The following is a 17,500-nucleotide window of genomic DNA, read 5'->3' as shown; positions in this document are numbered from 1 at the left end:
GGCTCCCTGTATTTGGGCTGAGAAAGTGGGCGGAGCTTCAAAATTTATTATGTAAGACAGCGCGAGAGGTTTCAAGGCTGGGGGATGATGCCTTCAGGAACTCCTCCCCGGCACCGACTTTGTAACACTTCACTTCACACAACTGTAAAGTGATGGCTTTTGTATATTAAAACCAACAACAAGAACAACAAACACACACACACACACACACACACACACACACACACACACACACACACACACACACACACACACACACACACACACACACACACACACACACACACACCAAGGGTTTTAATGATGACAGAAAGAGAGTCTCAACTGCAACAAGTTGTTTACAGGACTGAACTTGAACAGTGGACACATTGCAGAGATCAGTGTTTTACCTAAAACAGCAAATCAACGTTTTTTTGTGCAAATTATTGACGTTTCTAATGATCTTTTATTAATGTATAAGTTGAAATCGAAGTATAAGGTGACATTATTTCTAAATTAACATATGGCAGGGCAAATTACTAAAACCCCAGATCATGGTGTCAATATGAAAGAAAAACTAAAAGAAACTTTTTATCTCTTCATCACTCTTCTTATCACTGTCACTTCTGTTGGGTTTTCTGGTGTGAGGTTCTTCTCAATGACACTCATGTATCCGGACCGGACCTGAAGGCAACATAATAAACACGCATACTGGGTGTGGAGGCAGCGCGGAGGAAAACAGCAGATGATTGATGGTTACAGGTTCTTAGAGGAAAACAGGCTTACTGAGCATGCTTCGGTGTGGCACAGATCCCGCATGCACGGCTCAGGGGAAAATAGTTTCACTCTGGAATAAAGCTGTTTACTCCACTGCTTCCATGTCGCAGCGAACTTTGCATTACACAGCTTCAGCCACCACACGCATGGAAAAACAAACAGTTATGCAATGAAAGTATGTAGGGTTTTTTTTTTCTTCTTCCAGCAAATTAACTCACGAAAAACAACTGAAAAGGGGAGAAGTACCACTGCGATAGCACGGCGACATCTTTGCATAACCTGAATGGATCGCATCAATTATATAAACTTTCATTCACACGTTTAACTTACTTTTATTATTCTCCGAAAACATAAAAAATATACTTATGAACTAAATGTCTCCTGAAAGCTCTGCACCAGTCAATAAGTAACCTAATCGTATTTTGTTTTAGTTGGTTTGTTTTTTTTGTCTGAGCTGGGTGAAGCACACCAGACAAAATTCAAGTCTGCTCTGGGAAAAACAAAGTTGTTTACTCCTTTGTTACTCCTCGACGAGGACTGGCTCTATACTGCCACCAACTGGTCAATTCACTCTTTATTATTACTGTACTGAGATGTTCTTGCTCCCAAGACTTTGTTAGAGATGTTTGTGAAACTTTGTACAAAATGTGATACTCAGAATTCTGTATAGAAAAGCAGACACAGGAAGCCACGGCATCATCAACTTAAACGTCAACGAAACGTCGGGTTAAATCTGGGAAAACGAATCACTTTGTTTTCACCCTTTTGTCTGTTTTCTTCCAACACGCTACAGAAATGCTGGTCTATATGGGACAAAGCTCAGCCTGCCACCTACTGGTGAATAGGTGCAGCGCCTCAGCAACACCATTGGTTTCTGAATCCATACTGATAAGAGGATGATGAGGTTCTCTGCAAAAAATGGGGAACCAGTGAAATCACTCCCTCTGGGGCACATGACTCTGTTTGATTAACCTAAGGTTTAAAAACACATTCACCACTGCTGCAGACTGAAGAAAACACACTCATCTTTGTGTGTGACCTTTCTTGTTGAGCCAGAGAGCTGCTGAGTACACAACACACCGAGCCAAATATTAAAACGACGAGCAAAGAAAAACAAAGAAAGAGTGGTCTTTCTTTGGCACGACACAGTTTTCCCTAAATCTTTGAACCACCTTATCCTGCACAGCCAGCGAGCGCCAATAAAAAGAAGAAAAAATAAGGAAATCAAATATAAATTTTAAAAACACAAAGCTTTCCTTATATGCTAAAAATACTGCTACTGAGAATAAACAGGAAATGAGTAGAAAAAAGGCCAAATATTGCTGAATAAATCAAGCAGCAGCTGCCAGCATTGGTATAGAGGGGAGACGGGCAGACGGGGAGACGTGGGGACGGGGAGGGTCCAGTTCACCATGTGTTGTTTTTCTGTCGCTATGGTGATGTGGTCTGCATTTTTTAAAACAGACGCCCCAACCTATCCACCCCCACCCCCTCTTTCCCCCTTCCTTCCCTTAGCCTTTGTCCATCTAAATGTCTGCAGCTGCTGTTCCAAGTAAACATCACTTCATGTTTAATTTTTTATATCTATAATACCAGATATGCTCTGTCACTAGTATATGTAAACTTAAAGGAAATTGGGGGGTTCTGGAAAGAGTTTGGGAAGTATAGCAGCAGAGTCAAGTTATGCAAAAAGAATTAGCACCTTTAATCCATGGACAGATCCTGAGGATAAGACTGTTGTACACACGATGTGACTCTAAGACCAGCAGCGTGTACTGACCTCTCAGATGGTAAAATAATTTCTTTCATATATATATATATATATATATATATATATATATATATATATATATATATATATATATATATATATGAAACACAGGTTGACCTTTTCATTTATTCATTTAAACAAAACTTCTTCATCACACTGATGTCTTAACAGTATTAGCACGTGTGACTTATTTGCAGATACTGAAGAAGTAAACTGATCAGAAATGGCAAACCCTTACATCATTATCATGTGAGCTAACAGATATGGATTGGTTGAATTGATTTATATAGTCTGACATTAACATATATCTGGTTAAAATATGGAATTGTAGGTAATATTAAAAATTGTCGTTGTATAAATGCACTAGTTTTCTTTGTGAAATAAGTACAAATCAGAATACATTAACAGAGTGAAGCAAAAGTCATGAAAAACCTTCCCTGCCTACTTAAAGAATACAATGCCTTCAGTGTTTTCTCAAACTCTCTATCCACCAATCCATCTTCTAAACTGCTTTATCCAATTCAAGGTTGCAGGATCAACTCTCAACAACTCTCTAATGATAAAGTAATCTGTATAGTTTTAAATTAAATCATCATCGTTTTAAAATAAGATAAGACATAAGATAACTTTTTTTCACCCGGAATGGGCAAATAACATATTTTAAATTTAAAAGCTTAAATAATTGCTATAAATAAGGAGAAACCCCTCCAATTATTTACAGTAGCCAGTGAAAGGCCTCTGTCAGGTAATACCTGATAAATTAATGTATTATTTTTAGTCTTTGTAGTCACAATGTTACATATTGGCTTGAAAATAGGCCGTATATTATTATTTCCATACATAACCAACTTGCTGCATCTTTTTCTACTAGACATACCCGCAGGTTTTATAGCACGGAATTACCTGCGAGAGATCGGTTTGTAATCTGAGGCCAAAGAAACACAATTACCCACATTGCACCAGCATTTTAATTTGTAGTGCTTTGAACTTTACTATGACTGCAATCAGTTGAAACAAACCTATTTTCTTAGGATCCCATGAAACATTAACAACAGTCTACACATCATTTACTAAGCTACAGTGACCTATATCCAAGGCCTTTAAATCTAACTGACCCGTTAAAAATCATCTCTGGGGGAATTTCACCACAACTGGTGAAGCAGTTTGTGTGGCTGTAGCTTAGTTAGACAAGTGTGTCATATTCAAATCCCACAGCTGGTGGTTTAATCCCCACCACCTCACTTGATGGTGCGTGAGCACCTGGAATTACACCCATTAGTAGCAAGAATAGTTCAATATGACTGATCATGTAAAAGCAAGTTCAGATTTTTGAAGCATTAAAAAAAAAAGTGTTATATAAGTCAAAGCTATATCCAATTAGTTTTTCCATGGATTTCAGTTTAATTGTAAGATTTTGTTATCTTGTATGAAATGTATCTGGATACTCTCCAAGATTTTGCCCAGGTGACTTCATTTTGCAAAGTGCAGTGACTACAAGACACACAAGCTCCCAGCTGGCACGGTCCGCAGTGCTGATCAGCAGTTTTACACCACATTATTCAGAACAGAGACAGCCAGTGTCATTCTGCAGCTGCAGTGCATCCCAAAATACTGCCCCGATGTCTCCGCATAAGTAACATAACTACACATAGATGTGCAATTTAATCAGATACAGTGAGTGACAGGACAAAGAGAAATCAACCGCCTTTAATCAAAGTTGAAAAGACTTTTCTCTTAATCAAATCGTCTTATTTGACACAATATCTAGTTGCCATCACCTCTATCAGCTTAATCAATACAATAATATAGTAGTTTCAAAACTGCAAATGACTATTTCTTATTTGCACAATCTAATACAAAACATTGTCATTCAGAATAATTTACATAAATAAGATGGACTTAGGTATTTATAGTCAGACATAAAGCTACACATTGCAGTTATAACTGAGCTGATTAATGAAGAAAATACAGTTCTATCTATCTATCTATCTATCTATCTATCTATCTATCTATCTATCTATCTATCTATCTATCTATCTAGCTTACTAACCTCGGATGAGATGTTGTCTCTTCTTCAAGTAGATGATTCTGGAGGTGCAGTCATTATAAACAGAGTTCATGCCTCGGTTCTCCAGCCAGTGTGCCGTGGCCACCCCTCTGCCCTGCACCTTCATGGACTGCACTCTGGTGTCTCTGCGGAGCTCTAGAACCACCAAGCCGGACACCACGTCCCCTTCAGTGAACACTGCACCCACTCCGTCCAGCTCCAGGGTGAAAGATTTAATGGAGCGCATTGCTGCATGCAAAGACAGAACAATAGCAAAAACAATGATAAGACGAAGAAGGAGTAAATTCAAACACATTATTGTAGTTTATACTAAAAGTGTGTACAGTATGTTTTCTTAAGGCCATTCCATTAAATTTAGGACAAGCTGTAAAATACACATGTGGGTTATTCCAGAGTTTTCACTTTTATTGTAGGGGTTCCACCGTCAGCCACCAATATAATAATAATAATATTAATAATAATATTAATAATAATATTAATAATAATATTAATAATAATATTAATAATAATATTAATAATAATAATAATAATGTAAGCAGAATGGTCACATAAACAGCCTGCACATGTGACTTAGTTTATATTTCACAGGCATCCATATCCTATATAACTCCGTTTTACTCCATTTTCAGCTGTGCAGCGTATGAACGTTATAACCCTGGAAAAGGCGATGGGATGGAATAACCAGGTCGATGATCCGTTATTTAAGCTTGAAACTCACCTGCGGCACAGCAGCAGTGTTGTGGTCTTATTGGAGGTAAAGCTTTGCTCCGTGCTCCCCGTGACTGTTTGCTCAATGGAAGCGCAGCGTTTGTAAACAGAGGCAGCATTCAGCCTCTCTCCCTTTTACCCCAATGGCCAGGGTTACACGTGAGTGGCGCCCGGCCCGCCCCACTTATCAGAGAGGCGGGGAGCGCGAGAGGACGACGCCCCTTGTACTGGGCTGCCTAGAGGGCGCTGTTCCCACAAAAGGTTGACATTCAGTGGAGTTATTTTTCTTTTACATAGACTATATTATACATCTCACATCACCTTTCCATGCCTGTATTGAATCTTTGTCTAAGGATGTTGTCCACAATCTTAAAGTTATTTATTAATTCATTTACCTGGGACCCATTAAAGGAGGATAAGCTCATTTCAGTTTCAGTTCACAGCAGCATGCAGGGGGCCAGACCAGTGGAGTCACAGCATGACGACTTATGGACGATGACAACTCCAAATGTTTCTTTATGTTTCAGAGCAGAAGTTCTTTATGAGTCAACATTTTGTACAATATCTTGTATGATATAATGATCATATAGGAAGTTGACCGATTCAAAAGTAAAGTTGTTGAAAAACCAACATACCTTTTGGAAGGATGTCTCTGCAAAATGCAATGACATGTCAAAAACTCAAAGGTAAACATTTAAATGGCCTGACTTTGAGCTGCGTTTGACAAATCTCAATGGAAAATGTGTATTGTTACCAGACAGGATGTTTATTTTCAGGCTGATGTTCACAAAACCCTGTATAAATTACACAACTTAAATGCCCTCTATTTAAAAAATAAATAAATGCTGACAGCATAACTTTCATCTAAATTTGCTAGAAGAAAAAAAATAAAAAGGTGTCTAGATTTCATTGTGCATCACTGACTTTACATCTCAGGATGAGTATCAGTCACAATGTTGTGTTATGTTGTCGTGTAACTCAAACAGAGCAATTCCCATTGAATGAACAGGTAACAACAGTCATTTGTTTTGACAGATTTGATAATTATTTTCTTTGTCTTTTTCCATTTTGGCGATACCATAGCAAACCCATGGTTTGGAGCTGCAGGCAACAACACCCCTGCTTTAAATAAAAGATAATTAAAGAATTTCCCTCTGGGATTGATCAAGTATATTCTATTCTATTGTATTCTATTCTATTCTACAATTTTATGAAATGTGTATTTAGAGACTCTAGCATTTGGAGCAGTTCTGACTTAAAAAGACAATGCTTGTGTACTATTTTCTACATTTCAGTTCCAATCCAACATAATACAATATTTTTCATAAATGCCTTGTTACCAACAGATCTGCGCACGCCAAAGCAGACAGAGTGTGTTGGCAATGCCATGGAAGAAGTACTATGATTGTACCAAGACTCATTGTCTTTCCTTATGTCAAATGAAAGTGAAATTGTGATCATCAAGTTTTTTTAACAGTTTTAAAACTTTCATGAGTTTGTCCCTAAAATTATGTCAATGAAAACAATGACCAATTAAGAGATAGATGACCTACCATAGTGAAATCTCGTGAGCTTTTCTCTCATCATGCAGATCAGTCTTTGTTCATATTGGTTTTGTTGAGATATGTGTATGTAATGTGACCGTTGTGTCTCCGACAGGACTGTTTAAATGAGCAATGTCATTGGAGTGCAGCAAAAGCATGTTTTTGTGCACAAAATATTTGCTTACTTATTAAAGGAAGCAGTTTATAATCTACTCAGCCTCAAAGTGTGTCTTTTGACCAAAGCTATTTATATTTAACGTGTCTCGTGGATGTTTCACACGCATTTTCTTCTCTCCAGGTGCAACAAACAATAAATGCATAGTGTCTCTTGAAGTTAAAACTGAATACTAACAAAGTTCTCTGTACACATTGGTCAGCTCACATTACAGCTCATCCCTGGACTGCTGCAGTTTCACCAGGTTGACGAACTCCGCGTTCAGTTTATTTACATCTGCTTGCCTGGATGCCAGCGCTCTTATCAGCTGAGCCTGTTTTCTCAGGGTCAAGGCTGTTATTGGTAACAACATCGACGCCGCTTTTATGATGATGAATTTTGTTCATTCATGCTTGAAGAATGAGTGAAAATATTTTGTTAATCAGACACTAACCTTCTCCAACACTTGGCAATTTAAACAAGTGAAGGTAGGGCAGTGCAGTTGAAGGTTCCTTCTACAACCTAGTTATTGCGCCATCAGCTCGTGGTTTATGTTTAAGCCACCGAACTGCAAAATCTGAACTTGCACACAGCTTCAGCATTTCACACTGCTCTGGGTAAAAGTTTATGGAAATGATTTCTCTCTTCAATGAACAACACATGCAGAAGATATGACAGAAGACAGGGTGGCTTCGCTTGAAAGCATCCTGTCCAATTTAAACGTTAATAAAATGTTATATCAAAAAGAGAGCTGGAAAATAAGTGTCAAAGGTCCACAAACAAATGACACAATGCACTTTATTTGTATTTGTTCATGAGTACAAGGAGTTCACTGAGTGTCGTTTTTTTTTTTAAATCATCTTTGGAAGATAGTATTTGTAACTGATTAGAAAAAAAATTGGAACTGTGGAAATAAAAGTGTTTTTTTAATTTCAAAATTCTTTTTTCTTCTTGAGAGCAAACGTCAAAACTTGTCATATCAAGAAGAAATAAGATAGAAAGTAGAAAGACCAAGTTCACAAATTTGGTCAAAATGTTATGTAAATCTGGCTTTTTCTTTGTCAGTTTTTTTAGTAATAATGATGAATATGTCACTTTTTTACTTGATGATTACCGGTATGCCCTATGTAAGTGAATTTCATTAGAATGACAGTTTTCTCAAAAACTATATTGTGACAAGAAGTATGAAATCTGTGAGAAAAAAAACAAACTCATTTGTAAAATATGCTGCATATTCATAACGCAACATTTGACATTTTCATTGAGAACCTTTGGACAATGGGGATTTCATTGGCTTACTCATTTAACCATTTTTAGCAAGAAAAACCAGGTTCCATAAAACTCAGTCAAAACAGTAGACTTGTGAATTAGGTGATTCTAGTGAGATGGTAGATGTACTCAATGAAACTCGCACTGCCTTGTCTAGTTAAACGTCAGACAGTTTTCAGTCACTTTGGGAAGAAATAAAATAATGGTTGCTGAGAGGGCGCTGCATGCTCCAGGGTTTAATCGTGTACTCTTCACTGTGGGTGGTGCTAAAATGCTCCTGGGCCAGAGGAAACCTAATGTTGGTCTGTTTTCAACCGAGAAAAATAAACAAAATGATCAACATATTTTTGCACATATGTCATTAGAAATTTGATTGTTCTGAGTGAGAAATTTGCTCTTTGGTTCCATTTTTCTCACCGTGTGCTGAGACTGAGAGGTTGTCTTTTTGACACCTTTCAGAGGGACGTAGTCAGCCATGGTGGTACTGATACTTAGCTCACATTCTGCACAACAGATAAAAAAATTAAAAATAAATATAACCAAGGATATTAAAATTAAACACAATAACAAGACCAACCCATTACCTGATCCTCTAAATATGTTTCCTGACAACGGTCTGACCAGTCCGGCCGGTTCTCCATCCTTTTTACGGTGGTGATCTTTGGTTGTGGTTGAGAAGTCTGCCGCAGTGGAAGGTCCGAAATGTACGTAGCTGGTTGTTATCAGGTCAGGCGTGGGCAGAGCTGGATGTTTGGTGTTGTTTAGCTGTTACATGATCAAACATAACGCAGCAATATCAAATGTTTTAACATGACAAACTAAACCAAAGACTTCAGAAAACCGTTTTTTACTTAAGCAATTATAAGTCTATCGTGTCATAAATATGTTGACATTCACTCAACATAACGTTTTTTTGTTTGTTTGTTTGTTTTTATCTCACCTCGGAAAAAAAGGCTCTGTTTGTTGTGACTGACATCCTTTCTTTGTTTTCTTCCACATCTGTATCGCCCATTGGTAAAGAACTAACATTTGGGTTCTTTTTAATATGGACAACTGGCTCTCCTGGAAAATAAACAAAACAAAAGGTAATTTCAATAAGGATGGCAGATTAGCAGTGATGAATGAGTATAGCAGTAAAGCATCAATATCATGAAGTGCAGTTCAAACATTGATGATCCTTTGTGGTACTTGTGGTAGACACCCCCTGGATGAATCTAATTCAAATCCACTCAAGGCTTTCTCTACTGTTGTGCTAAAAGAGAGCACATGTGGCAGAAGCATCTGCTATGTTGTTCATGTTCTGCAGGGTATAAAGCCTTGATTTATGAGTTGTGCAAATCATTGCATTCTGTTATTATTTTGATGGAACACAACATCCTTACTTTTTGAAAGTTTAGGACTGTATAATTTCAGTTGGGATGAAATTAGGTTAGACAAGACAGAAGACTTTGGGTTGAGTTATCACAGTATTTTCACAGTGCACCAAAAAAAAGAGAATATTAAAGAATAAAAAATATTACATGGACATTAATAACAATTTAATATTTGAGAATTTCATAAATAAAAACACAAACTAACAACTAACAAACCAATTCTGAGACTTTTAAAAGGGGGAAATATGAACATATGTAAGGTATTTAAAGTGGATTTAACGGGGAAAGTGTGTGATTTGTATTGTTATATGCCATGTACTGTGTCAAAAAACATGGGATGCAAAACCATGTGTAGAGGGTCACCACATTATGATAAATAGTAGTAATATGTTTGAATGGACGTAAATATTTCAAAACATGCCCAGCTTATGGTGACAAAAGGAATCTCTTGATGTTGAAGACCAGGATTCCTTGGAGATCATTCCAAGGTTGATCTTTGAGGGCTGTTTTGCCAGAGATAACCTAAAAGACACAGACAATGTGGGAAAAATGTATACGTAAAACACCACCATCACAGATTTCTAATCATTTTTAAATGTAATATTTGAGTCTTTTTGTATATGTTTGATGCCTTTGCATATATAATCTGTCTATGTACATTCTTATCCTTCAACTGAGGCTGTATGAATACATGTTGAATATCACAAACAGTCCAAACCTGCAAATAGTTGGCCAGCTGAATGACGAACCATGGGTTGTCTCCCTCTCAGCTGTCTTCACCGGATCACCAATATTCACTGCGGAGGAGTGCTGAAGCAAAACTCACGGTCACATCTACTGCGTGTGTGCGATTCTACATGATGATGAGCTATTGTTGGACCTACTGACCTATAGTAGGACCAGGCAACAAATCTGAACTATCAGAGAAATGTGGATAAAGAACTAGTTTAAAGGTACAGTATGTAGAATTAAATGTTTTCTTCACACAGGTTATTTTTATTTTTATTTTTATTTTTATTTTTATTTTTATTTTTATTTTTATTTTTATTTTTATTTTTATTTTTATTTTTATTGTCATTTTCATTTTTATTTTTATTTTTATTGTCATTTTCATTTTCATTTTCATTTTCATTTTCATTTTCATTTTCATTTTTATTTTTATTTTTATTTTTATTTTTATTTTTATTTTTATTTATCGTCGTCTGTGCCACAACAGATAATCTTCCAGTACCCTCTGTCTACTATATCCTCACAACAGTTGCTTGCATGTCCTCCTTCATTGCATCCATGAACCTCCTCACTGGACTATGTTCTCCTGCCATCGTCCCTCCTTGAAACCCTACACTGGTCTCATAACTGTCCTGTTGACTTTCCCCATAAGCTTAACTGGAGCCCTCAAATCACATATTACTCTGGATACCTGTCTTTATAGTGTCATAGTGCCTTTCCTTTCCTCTTCAGCTTTCTTTCACACATTGTACTACTTTATATGTTTGACTGCAAGTACCATGACTTGTGTCTATTTGCTACCCCTGCTCACTGCACCCTCCTCCCAATTGATACAAATATTCTGTTTTACTCCAGCTCCTCTTCAGTCGTTTTCAGGTTCTTGTCACCTGCTCCGCCCTTTCAACACGGATCACTATACCATCTGAAAACACCCATGGAGACTCTTGTATCCTGACGTCAACTGTTAGCCTGCCTATCACCACTGCAAACAAGAAAGGCCTGATGCTTAGTGTAATCCCACATCTACTTTGAAAGGCTCTGTCGTACAGGCAGAACATATTACTGCTGTCAGACTTCCCTCATATCAACACACTGATTTGAGTGTGTCACTTCATGAAACACCACATCTCCTCTCTCTGCATCCTATCCTAGCAATCTAAAATTCTCTTTGCCTCTAAAGCACCTTTCTTGACGGCCCATTCCCTTTGCTGTCTGTTCCATGGTAGAACAGCTTGGAAACACATCCAACGTTCCGAGCCTCACTTCCTTTCTACTTGATGCACATCACACTGTCCTTCTTTGTCTCTGTAATGTCTTGCAGCTTGCTTCCTTTACCATTTCAGCTTCAAAAAGCGGCTTTACTCTCACCTCCTTTCATGTCCTTCCTTTTCTGGTTGCTGACTTCTGACTCATCTTCCTCTTCTCTTGTTTTGGCCTACAGTAGCACAATTTCCACTGGCACCCCTTGGCACACCTTGGACCTCACCAGTATGAGTGTCAAATTTTCATTCACAGCTTTAAATTGGCAAAAGTTATGCACCGAATTCCTCTCCCAGAGCAACCCTCTGCGTAAGCGTGAACTTGCATTCGACACTAATGTCACACAATGTCTCTCATGGGATTCGTGTATTTCTATATTTTCGCTCTGGGTGGTAGTAATGAGTCACATTTTCTCTGAGTTTGAGCAGTTTGTTGTTGCCATGAGCTTCAGCCATGGTCAAAGTTCATGAATTAAAAGTATCAATGTTCAAGTGCTTCTTCATACAATGAAATGCAAGTCTAATGGGAGTAGTCTCCCTCCAGAGTATACAGCTTTTCTTTTCACAGTTATTTTGTGTTCAACAGCAGCTCTTATTAAAATCTTAATGGCTCATGACCTACAGAAACAACAGAAGGTGATTTACCTTTTCCACGGGTTGAGGTGCTCTGGTCCAAGCTCCCTGAAAAGTGTTGTTGTGATGGGTGAGGAAGCTGTCATGACGTCTGTCCCCTTTCAATGTGGGAAAACCTTCTTCTAGGGAGGCATATGGAACTTTTCAGTTTTGGCACTTGCTCTATGTGAGTCCTCACATAGATCGTTTCATTGTTTTTCAAAACATGCAAAGGATTTTGAACAGTAAACATTTAAATGTGAAGCCATAGACGATTTTTAAATTTTGTTGAAAAAAACCACACAAGGGAATTTGAATGGGAAGTCGCTCACCCAGATGTTTAACCTTGCATTTTACCGGAGCGCAGGTCTGATGAGAGATAAATGTCACTTTAGTGGTGCTTTCTGGAATTTTTTCATCTTTGTGGATTATCTTCATGACCACTGATGGCCGCGTAGAGGCACGGCATGGCGGGAGGGGATGCAGTGAGAAATCCTTGGAGTAGGTAGTGAGGGAAGACATTTCTCTAGGATCTGTTTGCATCTTGAAATTGGTTTGATACATAGACCTACTTGAGTTCGGAGTGATGAATGGCAATGGATATCTCTGGTAGGACTTCATGGCCTCTGTCGTCAGATACTCCTTGAGGTACCTGGAGTCCTTGTGATCCACCTGTGCAAGTTTTACCTCCTCTTGATTAAAACGTGGGTCATCCCCCTGGAAACAGGTTGAGTGTGCATCCTGATTGCTTTTCTCCAGAAATGGGATTTGCCTGGAAAGCTGAAGTTCTTCTCCCACATGATGGACTGCAGCCATACCAGACAACAGATGTGGCCTTCTTATATTACCTGTTCAGTTAAAAACTCCATCTACTTCTCAAGCTGCTGCTGAATGTTACAGTGTGTCACCATGGTGACATGTGAGGCGGCACATGAGGATGTTGACACAGTAACTGCAGTCAGCATTTCCATGGTAGATCTAATGGCAATGACAAGGCAGTTTGCACGCTATGATTAATTAATGCTCCCTGCTGGCATGGTGCAAGACCCCCCCACCCCCTCCCCCAAAAAAGAAAAAAACAAATATGGACAAAGTAAGTGAGAATAATTCCATCTTTAGCAGGGATGAAAGTAACAAATTACACATTACTGTAACTAGTAAATTTAAGTACATCACAAATTACTCCATGTAATATATTTTTCTCCTTTAAAATCAAGATTTGCCATTGTGTATCCCCTGCGTATGAATAATGTTGTTGTTTATTTACACTTTATTGTTATTCTGAAAGGGTACAGGAAGATATTTTATTCAAGTAAACTTAGTCGAATACCTGCTATTGACAAGGCAACAAAGTATCCAGCATTTGAAAGTAACTACTTTGAGTAGAGGGACTGTTAATTTGTACCTTAGCATGTTTTCATCAACTGTACTTTTCCACATAGTAACTGAGTGGAATTCGCGCACAGTAACAGTGTAGTTGTACATGAACACTAGTTTTCTGTCATTTCTGCCCTCTGTCCAATACTGCTTCTATTGATTAAAAGTGTGTGTTTGGCTGAAGTTAATTGTGAAGTGAAGAGATGTGACAAACGAACATAACATTACAACAAATACAAAAACCACAACGTCTCTCTGTAATACATGGTGCATAATTCCTATTCATACAGCTTGTGAGACTTATAAGTGTGTGTGAGACTTGTCACATAAGAAGCTGTAGGCTTTGCTTTGTGTGAGACTACATCGGTTCTATCTTGCAGTTGTTGCAGCTTCAAGGAAACACAAACATGCATTTCATTGATTGTATTTCAGTTTTCGTTCTCACAGGTCACAGGTCGGTCTGTAACTGGGATAAACACTGTGTCTATGGCTGGAGGGAACTACGTTGTTGCTGCTCTCCCAGTAATACAAATACATGGTGTCCTGTTACCAGCTCAAATTAAGGGAGAGGAATGAAGACACAAAACCATTTCTTTGTCGCAAGGAGACATGAAGTGTATGTGGATGATATTTCAAAGCAAGACAAATGTATTTGTATGGCATCATTCAGAAACAAGGCAATTCGCTGAACTTTACGAAGCATATATTAATGCAACACAGAACAGAATTATATTGAAACAAAGCTAAACAGATTGTAACTAGATAGAATAATTAAATGAGGTCTTATTTTTCTTTTTAAAAGCAATACAAGAGATCAAGTAAGAGATATAAAATATTTTCCTTGTTGAACATTATGATAAAATAATAATGTTTGACTGTAAACAATTGAGTGCGCGGCACAAACGACAGGCAGCCTGTGTGCCATCCAGTCAAAGTGGCCATCTGAAGAGAGCCTCGGAAGTGAAAATGTGCCAGGTTAAATATTTTTGAGTCCAGGCATAAGTCACAGCCACAAAATAAAAGTAGAGTGGCAGGCTTTCACTCTTATCTGTCTGTGTGTGTGTGTGTGTGTGTGTGTGTGTGTGTGTGTGTGTGTGTGTGTGTGTGTGTGTGTGTGTAAATTAAAAGGCCGTGATGTAATGCAAATATAATACATTTCACTTCTTGTCGTTTATCTGATTATAAATGAAGCTGCACTACCCTCTCTTCAGCAGCAGGTGTCAGTCAACGATTATTATGAATCAGCTGCGATCACGTGATCATTATAGGCGCTCCTCTAAACTGGAAATGCGACTCTGTCAACCATTCTCTTAATTAGACACTTAGCCATAATTCAATGCAAAGACAATTAAATTCCAATTACATGCGCAGTTTTATGGTCCATATTAGTTCGCAGTTGGTGTTTTTTTGGATTGTTCGAGGTTTATTAATGAGAGTTTTTTTGGTTTTTTTTTTATTATCCAAATGGTAGATAATACGATATTATTTTCCTTTTTTGGGGAGGTGGGGGGGGGGGGGCGGTAATCATACAATGGACATAATATAACATGTTTATGGCATTAATAGGCGGACTGGAAGTGTCGTCAGACCACGTCACCCTTTTCCGGTCTCTTTTCTGTGAGGCTCAGCGAGCAGCACGGTGGGTACACGTTCCGTCCTGACTACCAACTAATTTATTTATTTAACCTGAGCTGCTGGCTATGATTGAAACTATTGCGTGTTGGTTGTATATTAACACTTTGTTTCAGTCGTGTGTTGCTAGCCGAGTTAACTTTTAGTAAAACCAGTTGAATATGAAGTAACGCCTCGTTAAGCGACACGCAATGTGGCTAGGCCCCGCGCCGGGCCCTCCTATTTTAGCACGAGCCGCTCTCAAGTCATTCTGAACTTAAAGTGTGATTTACAATCAACAATTTACACAATTACTAAGAAACGGCCCATACCAGAGTTAAACTTGCGTATTGTGTTTTGTTTGGTCCTTCGTTTCTAGCTAGCGGTGTGATCGTGTGTTGTGTAGCCGGCGAGCTAACAGCTTGAAGCTAACTGCAGTTTTCCTCCTCAGCCTGCAAAGATGCAGATTTTTGTGAAGACTTTGACGGGGAAAACCATCACCCTCGAGGTTGAGCCCAGCGACACCATCGAAAATGTCAAGGCCAAGATCCAGGACAAGGAAGGTAAGCTGTTAAATGTGTTGGTTGGTGTGACAGCCGAGAGTTCACCAAAGCCCCAGACACGAGTTCATCGTTTAATTGTGAAAACCTCGATTATAATTGTCGCGTCAAAATTTCGTAATTCAGTCGTTTACTGAAAGGGGCAGCGTTAATCAGGAACCTGAATATCTGGCCCCTTGGGCTATGATTTAAAAAGCTTATGATTAATAACTTACCATTGAATTGTTTTAACGTGTTCTACCGGTATCTGCTGTTTAATCCTGGATTAAGTTCAGTCATCTGTTTTGTTTTGGGGGTTTTTTCAGAAAGTTTTCACGTTTTGTATAAAATAAAGCTTTTGCAGATTTTGGATATCTGCCAAGTTGGTGTCACTGTAGTTGCACAATGTCTAGTTGCTGGCAGTCAAATATGTTTTAGTTTCTCTAGACCAGTGAATCAAAAGAGATGGAGAAATATTGTAGTGTGATGTGCTTTTGTTTTATTTTGATTAACTGCCTTATTGTTTGCAGGAATTCCTCCTGATCAGCAGCGTCTGATCTTTGCTGGCAAACAGCTTGAAGATGGACGCACCCTGTCCGACTACAATATCCAGAAAGGTAAAGAGTAGATGTCAAGGGGTCAAATGTACTGATTGTCATTTTGTCAAAGGATTAACATAAGAACATGTATAAGTACTTCTCAAAATCAATTGTAGCCTTTTGAATGTTTTATACTAAAGAATAATTGTTTAATCAACAGTATTTTTTTGGTTTGCTTTTAAAGTGTATCAGTTGCGCTTCATTGTTTAAGTTGAATAGAGATTTAAAAAAGAAAAATTGGCCTAAAGATTTGTGGCGCTTTAAGTGTGAATGTGCTGACGGTATTGACATTGAGATATTCGGTCTTCCAACAGAGTCCACTCTTCATCTGGTGCTGCGTCTGCGTGGTGGCATCATTGAGCCTTCTCTCAGGCAGCTGGCCCAGAAATATAACTGCGACAAGATGATCTGCCGCAAGTATGTCCAATCACATAGACAGTTGGTTTGATGTAGCTGTGATGGTGACTTGAAATGTTGTGGTGAATTTTGGACCACAGATTGATGCTTCACTGGGGGTAGTACCAAGTAAATAACTGCATGAGTACCAGACTTGAATGTTTAGTAAAGTAGGATTATGGTCAAGATCACATTTCAAGCTTGGACTTGAATTTGACTAGCTTTAAGTAAATCATTTTCATTACTCTTTTGTGAAATTTATCTTTTATCAACCGTGTCGTAAAACTTAATTCAAGATTAAATTCATTGGCTCCTAAAATCAGTTTCTGAATTTTCAGTTTGAATATCTGATTTATTCACACTGTGCTTAACTTTCATAACCAAACGCTTGTTTTACAGGTGCTATGCCCGTCTGCACCCACGTGCCGTCAACTGCCGCAAGAAGAAGTGTGGACACACCAATAACCTCCGCCCCAAGAAGAAGCTGAAGTAAACATTTTGGCCGAGCGACACTTGGTGTCATGTTGTGTGGAAATAAATGTAAGAAAAACATGCTTCTGGTCTTTTCTTTTAACACATTTAGGAAGAAGTGATTTTTATTTATATTTTGTGAGTGTACGTCTCTTAATGGATGTTTTTTTTAACTCCCAAAACACAAGAGCATCTTTTTTATTTCATATGAAACGTTAAATCAAGATGAAAAACTGGCATCAGGTGACGATGGACTTGTGCTTC

General features: G+C 38.3%; 2 protein-coding genes across 2 annotated transcripts; one reads left to right on the top strand and one right to left on the bottom strand.

The window, feature by feature from the left end:
• Positions 1–518: 518 nt before the first annotated feature.
• Positions 519–5,448, bottom strand: LOC308116128 (arrestin domain-containing protein 3-like). The gene is made up of 3 exons (XM_080474138.1): positions 5,314–5,448; positions 4,578–4,823; positions 519–663 (listed from the first exon to the last, which is right to left on the bottom strand). The coding sequence occupies exons 1-3, from the start codon at positions 5,420–5,422 to the stop codon at positions 635–637; spliced, it is 384 nt and encodes a 127-aa protein (XP_080330264.1). The 5' UTR covers positions 5,423–5,448; the 3' UTR covers positions 519–634.
• Positions 5,449–15,186: 9,738 nt separating this feature from the next.
• On the top strand, positions 15,187–17,317 carry LOC308116126 (ubiquitin-ribosomal protein eL40 fusion protein). The gene is made up of 5 exons (XM_080474136.1): positions 15,187–15,259; positions 15,683–15,794; positions 16,301–16,387; positions 16,684–16,786; positions 17,165–17,317. The coding sequence occupies exons 2-5, from the start codon at positions 15,692–15,694 to the stop codon at positions 17,256–17,258; spliced, it is 387 nt and encodes a 128-aa protein (XP_080330262.1). The 5' UTR covers positions 15,187–15,259; positions 15,683–15,691; the 3' UTR covers positions 17,259–17,317.
• Positions 17,318–17,500: the final 183 nt, after the last annotated feature.

This window comes from Lipophrys pholis (assembly GCF_963383615.2).
Source record: "Lipophrys pholis genome assembly, chromosome: 10".
Classification (NCBI taxonomy): Eukaryota; Metazoa; Chordata; class Actinopteri; order Blenniiformes; family Blenniidae; genus Lipophrys; species Lipophrys pholis.
The sequence above is the reverse complement of the archived record's forward strand: the minus strand, read 5'-3'. Positions and strand labels throughout refer to the sequence as shown.

Excerpts from the sequence above, each read along its gene's own strand:
- LOC308116128 (XM_080474138.1), bottom strand. The coding sequence starts at position 5,422 with ATGCTGCCTCTGTTTACAAACGCTGCGCTTCCATTGAGCAAACAGTCA. Across the intron at positions 4,824-5,313 it reads ACACTGCTGCTGTGCCGCAG|CAATGCGCTCCATTAAATCT; the intron begins GTGAGTTTCAAG and ends CTTTGCATGCAG. Across the intron at positions 664-4,577 it reads GAGACAACATCTCATCCGAG|GTCCGGTCCGGATACATGAG; the intron begins GTTAGTAAGCTA and ends TGTTGCCTTCAG.
- LOC308116126 (XM_080474136.1), top strand. The coding sequence starts at position 15,692 with ATGCAGATTTTTGTGAAGACTTTGACGGGGAAAACCATCACCCTCGAG. Across the intron at positions 16,388-16,683 it reads CGACTACAATATCCAGAAAG|AGTCCACTCTTCATCTGGTG; the intron begins GTAAAGAGTAGA and ends GTCTTCCAACAG. Across the intron at positions 16,787-17,164 it reads GACAAGATGATCTGCCGCAA|GTGCTATGCCCGTCTGCACC; the intron begins GTATGTCCAATC and ends CTTGTTTTACAG.